At 39.8% G+C, this 8,954-nt stretch overlaps 2 protein-coding genes across 2 annotated transcripts in view; both read left to right on the top strand.

Moving 5' to 3' along the window:
* Positions 1–6,877: 6,877 nt before the first annotated feature.
* The window catches only part of LOC131889868 (probable serine/threonine-protein kinase DDB_G0268078), a gene marked incomplete at its 5' end in the record, with an annotated part of 87,958 nt that continues 85,881 nt past the window's right edge, over positions 6,878–8,954 (top strand). Inside the window, 1 exon segment of the mRNA XM_059239082.1 lies at positions 6,878–6,909. Within this exon segment, the coding sequence (XP_059095065.1) occupies positions 6,878–6,909 (32 nt within the window).
* On the top strand, positions 7,870–8,947 carry LOC131889871 (uncharacterized). The gene is made up of 2 exons (XM_059239086.1): positions 7,870–8,646; positions 8,744–8,947. Exons 1-2 carry the CDS (start codon positions 8,240–8,242, stop codon positions 8,766–8,768), a joined length of 432 nt encoding a protein of 143 aa, XP_059095069.1. The 5' UTR covers positions 7,870–8,239; the 3' UTR covers positions 8,769–8,947.

Genomic DNA, 8,954 nt, shown 5'->3' on the forward strand with positions numbered 1-8,954 from the left:
GGCTGAGCCCGAGGACAGGCCCAGGGTGGGTGGGTTTACTGGGGTCGACACTTTCATTGTTTGGACGGGAGGAGATGAATCCTGATTCCGGAGATAGGTGTTGATTGGTTGATCGATCGATGGTAAACGTTATTCTCCATCGATTAGTTGGCGGTGCTACTTTTTTAAACTTAACCTAACCTTATCTAACCCTAACCTAACCTTACCTAAGCTAAGCTAACCCAACCTAACCTAACCTAACACGATATTAATAGCCTTTTAGGTCTCTCTCCAAAGCTTTCTAACAGTTTGTCACAAATTAAGAATGAGCACCGCCAACTAATCGGTGGAGAATAACGTTTATCTCGATGGATCGATCATCATACAATCCTCGATGGTGATGGAAGTGTGACTACTGAATTAAGAGGGGATGGGATGACATCTGATGACTTTGAACATTGGTTGACAATTCCAGGCCCCTTCATAATCTAAGTTGAGGTTATCGTGCGTCAAAATGAACCACAATCAATACATTTTTCTTTGTCTTAAACCATCATGGATCGAATTGGTTAAGTTGTGTACTGTTTGAAAATGGACACCTTGGTTCGAAGGGCTGGGGAGGATGCTGTCGTCCATGAAATATTTGCTCTTTGGCAAACAATCTTTAAACATGTTGAAATCGAGAAATGTTTGTGAAATGCTTGTGAAATCCCAAGCAATGTTTGTGAAACGGCTAATTATTTGCCGAATTATTTGTCACAAAGATTGCCCACCAATTTCGGAAATGTTTGGTATTTGACAAACAGTTCATATCTGAGCCGTCTGCACGTGAAACTACCCGATCAAAACGGTTTGACAAATATTTTGATTAGATTTCTAATCATTTAAACTTGCAAGTGATTGTATCATTTCTCAATGGGTCTTTCATTCAATATTTACGTTTTGCCCGGTAAACAAGATGATTAATATAATGAACATAGGGAAACCTGAGTAATGAAATTTGAAAAAACACCGATTTGTAAATTGTCATAAGCTTATGGTGCGTCTACACGACAAATAATTCGGCAAATAATTAGCCATTTGACAAACATTGTTTGCCGTTTCACAAGTATTTTACAAACATTTCTCGATTTGAACATGTTTAAAGTTTGTTTGCCAAAGAGCAAATATTTCATGGACGACAGCATCCTTCCCAGCCCTTCGAACCAAGGTGTCTATTTTCAGCCAGTACACAACTTAACTCATTCGATCCATGATGGTTTATAAATGGTATTGATTGTGGTTCATTTTGACGCACGATAACCCCAACTTGGAGTATGAAGGGGGCTGGAATTGTCAATCAATGTTCAAAGTCATCAGATGTCATCCCATCCCCTCTTAATTCAGTAGTCACACTTCCATCTCCTATCGAAGGTTGAATGATTATTCAAACGGACTTTCCGAGTCCGATTTTGGTACTTTAGTTGCGTGATTACAAAAACGTGGCATTACGTTGGATGGATGGTTTTGATGCACACCCTGAAAGTTTTCATGAAGCCCCACCCTTGTTACTTTCAATATAACAAGACCAACCCATACCAACCACAGACTAAAAGGAACCGAGGGGTTAATAACTTGATTTCATTTTTGTTTTGAATGTATTTATAATTACAGGTACTTTTTTCATTGTGAGTTCATCTTTGGTACATGTGACACCAATCAGGTCTGGATTGGTTAGTGACTAGGACATGCAGTTTGAGGTAGCATATCACAGTGTATAAATAGGCAGCAACTGGTTGATGGCGGACTTGAAAGCGCTAATTTTTTTGGACAGTTTGAGATTCAACAGGGAGAGCATTGCACAGTTTGACAGCATTGGCAGGAGGCCAAAGGTCATGTCTTATTGTGCTTTGAGTGGCTATGGGAAGATCAACTACAGGCAGAAAAGACTTACCTATTCCTTTTGTTTGATTATTGAGAATTTTCCAAACTTCCACCAAATAGCTCTGAATTGCCATTTGGTTCAATGAATGGAAGCCATTGACGGAGAAAAGTTGCTCAATTCTAATATAGTTGTGTCTTGTTTTTCCCGACAAGAAGCGCATTACGTCATTAAGAGCAATCTGGAGTTGATTTTGAGAGGTGTTGACTGGGTCTTGTTCAGTGAAACGCGCTTGTAAGTAAATTGCCAAGCAGTAGCGGATTTTTCCAAAGATCAAACCATGGACCACGTCCCTCAGGGACCTTGCCGAAACCTCATTGTGAAGAATTTGAAGATTCCTTGATTATGGACTAGTTATTTGGTTTAAAGCTAAAGATGGCATGCTCAGTTTCATACATGTGTACACATACAACAACCATATGATAAAGCCCTGTGGACTTATGAAAAAGGCTTTGTTCACCTTGTTCCTAAGGCAAAGGTCTTTAGATATGTTTGTTCTTGTATCAATTGTCAATGATTTTTAATATTCTAAGTTTGTGAAGTGAGTAAAACTTCATTCAAGTTAATTCACAAAGATAGTGGGTGGTGCTTGTCACATTTTACAAACATTTGAGAGAAATTACAACTCAGCCTGTTTCACTAATTTAAATACTGGTCTTACATAGTTTCATTCTCTTTGCACTCAATCCTGGTGCCCTGTATTTAAAGAATGCAACAATGAGGTCAGAGCACCATTGCAGCTAATTTTGAACCTTCAATTCTGTTCCAAAACACTGAGTTTACATGGATCCCAGACCCAAACTAATCACATTTTTGTAAATACTTGTTCTTTAAGAGTTAGTTCTAAGACTTAAGTTACTCTTCAGGCATCCTTATCTGCAATCACAACACTACCAGATTCAAAATAGGTAGCTTTAAATAGAAATATTAGAAAGTTGGTTTGGATCTGGGGCCTAGGTAAACTCATTGCTTTGGAAAGGAATTGAAATTAAATTGCAATGGTTCAATCCATTCCTATCTAATCAAAAACGAGACGCATGTAAGGTAAGGGTGAAAAAGTCCGTCATCTTCTTTGGATGGATCATGGTGTTGAGGATGGCAGTGATGATTCCGTAACGCAATGCTCCAAATTGATAATGACGCAGCTTAAGTACCGAAATCGGACTCTGAAAGTCCGTTTGAAATGATGATCGATCGATCGATCAACCAACCAACACCTATCTCCGGAATCTGGATTCATCTCCTCCCGTCCAGACAATGAAAGTGTCGACCCCAGTAAACCCACCCACCCTGGGCCTGTCCTCGGGCTCAGCCCTGTCGTGGTCCCGGCCCCTTCTTTTGCATCCGTCTGTGAGCAAGACTTGAGTGAGCCAACCCAAAGCTCGATGGAATGGATGGATGAATTCCTTGACCTCGCCCAAAGAAGACTGATCCAATTGAAGTTCCGATTGAGACAACGGAATCATCGGCCCATACCTGGAGGTGCTTGGCCGGTTAATAGTCAGCCCTCGGCCGACACACAAGCCCATGATCGGTCCTCTACGTACATACACCCTTGAGACCCCAGCCTCCAGACCAGCCAGCCACTTTTGGCTGCTCTTTCGTCCATTTCCCTGCCCGCCAATTTTAGCCGTGAAAGCCAGATCAGTCGGATCTCAACAGATCGAGTCCTACCCACTGACTCATGACCTTAATGCCGCCCATGACCATCACCGTCCCTGGGAAATGCGGTCTGTTCTTGTGAGCGGGTTCTTATTTGTTCTATAAAACTCAACTCTTTTTAATCAATGCCATCTGTAATGTTAACTGCATATAACTATTCAAATTGTCTTTATCATGTTTAATGCTCTTACTATATTTGTGTTTACGTTTCTGACATGACCTTTGGACTATATATCGTCATATTTCGACCCGTACTCTGCTATTAAATAGTTTATCATATTATTGGAGAACTGTTGTCCATTTATTCACGATTATAATTAGTTGGAAAATTGGTCGGGTTTTCGTTTCCAAACAATTGGTCAATGATCTATAGTCCAAATAAATTTCGAAAACCTTTCGAAAAGCAAAAATGTTATTAAAAGTCAATCATCGGGTTGCTTATGGTATAGTTCATAGAACAGGGCAAAACATGCCTTCAAGTATTAGTAATCGGTTTCAGCCAACATATGACCGCACAGATTGAAATTCGCAAAATAAAGGACCTTTTTGGAAAGCAAAACATTCTCATCATGATAGTGAACATCGGTGTTTTTTTCAAATTGCATACCTTAGTTTTCCCTATATTCATTATACTAATCATCTTGTTTACCATGCATAACATAAATATTGAATGAAAGACCCATTGGGAAATATACGATCACTTGCAAGTTCATCTGATTAGAAATCTAAATCAAAATATTTGTCAAACCGTTTTGATCGGGTAGTTTCACTTGTAGACGGCTCAGAAATGAACTGTTTGTCAAATACCAAACATTTCCGATATTGTTAGGCAAACTTTGTGACAGAATGTTTCTCGTATAGACGCACCATTAGGTTTGGGTTCGAATTTGGCCCAGGTTGTCTTTTCATCAAGATCTTGTGGTCGTATGAAGTGCTTATTTGGAATTGGATGAACGGTGTGGGAGATACAAAATTTTGGCTTCCGTTCGCAGTCCACGTCTCGAAAAGTACGTGATTGAGGGAAGAGAACGAGAGCGGTGAGATAGTCAGAGAGGATAACCGCTCGGAGGGACGGGTGGATTGGCATTGGCTTATTGCCTGGATTCTTCCTTTTTGACCCAGCACGACCAATTCTCGACTGAATGATGCAGATTTGAATTCATCTGTGTTATAAAAGTGCCCAAAAACTATGATTTGAGAGGATACTTTAAAAATGGTTTCTCTTCCTACCACCCATTTGGCTTGCGAAAGAAACAACTTGTATGTATGCTCTCATCGTAATGTGAGTTTCCAAATAGTTCCTAAACATAGCACTCCTTATAAAAACACTTCTTGATACACTCCAAGCCTTCTGGATGACGTGTCCCTTGGTTAGCTGCGCATGGGAAAAGGGAAACACGGCGGATTGTGCTCGCCAATACATAGGGCCATATAAGCGCAAAAAAATTGCGAAATCCGGATTGCGGTTTTCCAAAGCTGAAAGGTTAAATAAGGGCATTACTCGTCAAATTTTCTATTGGACATCTGTTTATCAGCATTCAATCAAAAGGCCATGCTTTCAGGAGTATTTTGATACCAGATTCATTTTGATTGGATAACGACAGCCGAAGTTATGGCTGATCAAACATGGGTGGTCAAGCGGTTTGGTCAAAATGGCCACGGTTATAGAATAGGCCATGTTAATCCCATGGGACTGAATTTGGTTTGTGAACTTAACTTTAATCTAGTTATTGAATGTGTCAATTTTCATGAGATTCTGTGACCTTGATGTCGGGAAAGTGTGAACACTTGACGTGGAATGCCCCTTAATGTTTTGTTATTATAAGCCATATTTGGGTCAAGCACTTCAAGCTTTGGCGGCCATTTTGGACCATCTTCCACCATTTCCTACCACTTTCTGCCTTTTTTGCCTCTTCCTGCACCTTTCTGCCATGACATGGTAGAAAATGGCAGAAATTCCTTCAAAGTCGATTTTTGCCATTGCTGCCACCAGGCCCTTGCAACCAAAAGGTTAGGTGCAAATCGTCCAAAATCCGGTGTCTAGGTCTGAAAGATCAATTTACCCTGACACGCCTAACCCTTTTGAGTCGTCATTATAAAAAACACTCTTATTGTCAATAATGAATCTTAGGCATTATGACTGCAAATAAGTTCTGGGTTCCTACCAGTAATGGCTAAATTGGGCTTTGGACTGCCACTTTCTACCATTTTTTGCCACTTTCTACCAATTTTTGCCACTCTCTGCCATTTTTTTGCCACTTTCTGCCATTTTCTGCCATGACGTGTTAGGAAAGGCAGAAATTCCTCCAAAGTCGATTTTTGCCATCGCTGGCTCCAATTCTAATTTGTATGCGGTCGTACTTTTCCTGATAGATCTCCTCAACCTCAAGGAAAATTGCCCAAGACCTCACTTTAGCTTGAATTGCAGCAAATTGGTCCAAATTGGTGATGATTAATGACGATGATCTTTGTAAGTGGGGATTTTTCACTTTATAATGCTTAATGTTATATTTAGCATCTTGGATTTGTCACGGACTTCTAGAAATATGGACTACGAACGAGCTTCCCGGCAAATGCTGTTGGTCATAGCCACTCTGAGCCACTTTTCGAATTAAAGTAAAAGAATAAGAAACGTAGATCTCCTCAATTGACGGTAGGTCAATTTTATATCATTTACATGCAAAGCCGATCGTTTCAAAGTTATGTTTTCAAAAGCTTTTGTAGCTGTCCTAAGAGCAGGCCGAAAATTCAAATTTTATGTAGTGTTTACTACATAACTTTGAACATGTCTCCTGAGTTCCCTAAGTATAGGTTCAGGCTCAAACTTGGCTGAGTTCACCTATGCAACAAGATCTTGTGGTCGTATGAAGTGCTTATTTGGAATAAGATGAGCGGTTTAGGAGATAGGATATTTTTGCTTCCGTTTGCAGTCCATATCCCTAGAATTCCGTGGATTAGTCAACACTTAGTGGTAGGTTCCATCAAATGTCCGAAAGTGAATTGCGGGAGATTAATCCATATTTTGTACTTTCCAATTTTTTAGTTCAACGAATTCATCCAGCTGTGGATGTGGCAAACAAGGGCGAAAAACATTTTTGTTTGAGATAATGACACTACCCCGACAAGATTTGTCTTATCATACCTGACCGGAATGGCCAAAAGCGAAAATGGGATGGATGTTACCATCAATGTCAGTTCATGTCCTGACGTTGTCAAACCACCAATTGGACTGGAATTAGATACCACTGATATCGACACCACCACCACCACCACAACCACAACCACAACAACAACAACAAAAGCAACTACTACTATTACCACAAATACTCCTACAAAGACACTGAAAGGCAAGTCGTTGGATCAATTTGCGCGTTAACGGGAGAACATTCAATAGAATGAAGGCATTAACAAACCAACTGCAACTCATAATATTAGTCCAAAAATATTTCTACGGTTTCGAAAAAGCATGTGTAAAATTAGAAAATGTGAAATTAACAAAAATGAGCCAAGAACAGTTTTTTCATGCTATACAGTTGTTTTATGTTTGTTAATTAGTGAAAATATGGCATGTTATGAAAAATCAATTTTAAATGAACATTTTCTGTCCCGGATAAATGACTTGAATCTGTAATGTAATCCCTTAACAAAGAGTTATTAAGACCGTAAAGTTCAAATGACATCCCAAAAAGAGGTCATGAAGTCATTTTCTTCCGCCTCAATGTCCCAATACCCAAAGCCCGTTAATCTGTTACTGATATTTTGAACCGTGCTTTTGAAAAATACCTTCAGTATACAGCGAAATTTGACTTACAAGTTATTTTATTTATTTACACTTTGGACAAAAATTGATATTTGTAATACCGTTAACCACGTTTTCGTCAACAGCAAGAACTTTTAGATTGCATTAAAATCAATTTACTATCCCTATGACCTGCTATTTTCTTGGTAGTGCCACATCCTGTGTTTGAACAAATAGAATGATTCTATAGGTTATGGACTAAAAAAGCAATCTATCATACGTTATCAAATCAGATACCTTCAACCGTTCTACGTATGTCTAGCAGTCGTAGGGTTATGCCAAAGAATTTCGAAGCTTCTTTGCAGTGATTAAATTATAGCATGAGTTGTTGCTTTAAAAGCTTCAATGGACGAATCTGTGGTCATTCCCGAGGGTGAGGTAATGAATGATGTTGGTTGTGATAACGGATCAGAGAATTTACCTCGATTGAGACATCCACCATCAGATGGCAGGCTACCAAATAAGCAAATGAAATCAGCTTAAGCATTTGCAGGATCCAAATTTTGAAATCTAGACCATCAGCAAATCATTGGACCTAAAACTACTTTCAGGCCCTCATGAATCCGGATTAATTAGAACCAATGTTCTAATTTGTTTTCTTTCTCGGGGTCATTGTTCAATTATTATTTTTATATTTTTTTTGCGGACTTCCTTACCGCTACCAGGATTGGAATCCCAGCAGTTCAAGACGAAAAGATTATTCATTTTACTTGACTTTTATTTATATACAGGGTGCGGAAGTTCAAATGCCCGATATCTTTAAAATGATCTGTTGACTTCAAATTTTGAAATTTCGCGCCAAATTTTTGTTTTCATTGTCCTTTGGCATTCGTAAATAATAAACAATTTCTAAAGATTTTTGATTAAAACCAATTCAAATGAGTATGGAGGCAAGACGTCAGAGCATCCTCGATATGGCTTGCGCAGGAGCTGACAAAAAGGCCATTGCCAAGCTCACGGGGGCCAATATCACCACTGTCAGACGTGTGATCAATGCAAGACTTGGATCCAAAGATGTCAGCCGGAAGTCCCGAAAGCCAATAAAGTCAAAAAAGAGGACCAAGAAATTTATCAGGGCCGTTAAGACCGAAATCGACAAGGACCCAACCAAGTCCATGAGGAAGATGGCAAAGAAGTTTGGTTGTGATGAGAAGACAATCCGGACCACTGTCAAAGACGACCTTGGAATGAAGTCCCTGACACGTCCTCCACGTCAACTCATCACTGAGAGGGTCAGGGTCCTTCGCCTGCAAAGATGTCAAACCATTCTGTCATGGATGAAAAGGTCAGCCAATTCGTCCAAAGTGAAGATCTTCTCCGATAAGAAGATTTTTACAGTGGATCAGTCTTATAATCGCAGAAATGACCGGATGATTGTTCAGGCAGGATCTTTACCAGCTCCGGTAAACCGGACCAAGCATCCTCAAGGAGTCATGGTGTTGGGCATCATTGCCAGCAACGGCCTCACCTGCCCGCCCATTTTCATTGAAGCTGGACTCAAGGTCAATCAAGAGGTTTATCTTAATCTTTTAAAATCAAAGGTCAAACCATGGCTTAAGAGGAACTTCCCATACAACAATTACGTGTGGCAGC

Source organism: Tigriopus californicus, chromosome 11 (genome assembly GCF_007210705.1).
Source record: "Tigriopus californicus strain San Diego chromosome 11, Tcal_SD_v2.1, whole genome shotgun sequence".
In the NCBI taxonomy this organism is placed as follows: domain Eukaryota; kingdom Metazoa; phylum Arthropoda; class Copepoda; order Harpacticoida; family Harpacticidae; genus Tigriopus; species Tigriopus californicus.

Bases quoted from the DNA above. Each gene is read 5' to 3' on its own strand.
- LOC131889871 (XM_059239086.1), top strand. From the start codon at position 8,240: ATGAGTATGGAGGCAAGACGTCAGAGCATCCTCGATATGGCTTGCGCA. The intron at 8,647-8,743 runs GTCAGCCAATTC...ATGATTGTTCAG, and splicing joins ATTCTGTCATGGATGAAAAG to GCAGGATCTTTACCAGCTCC.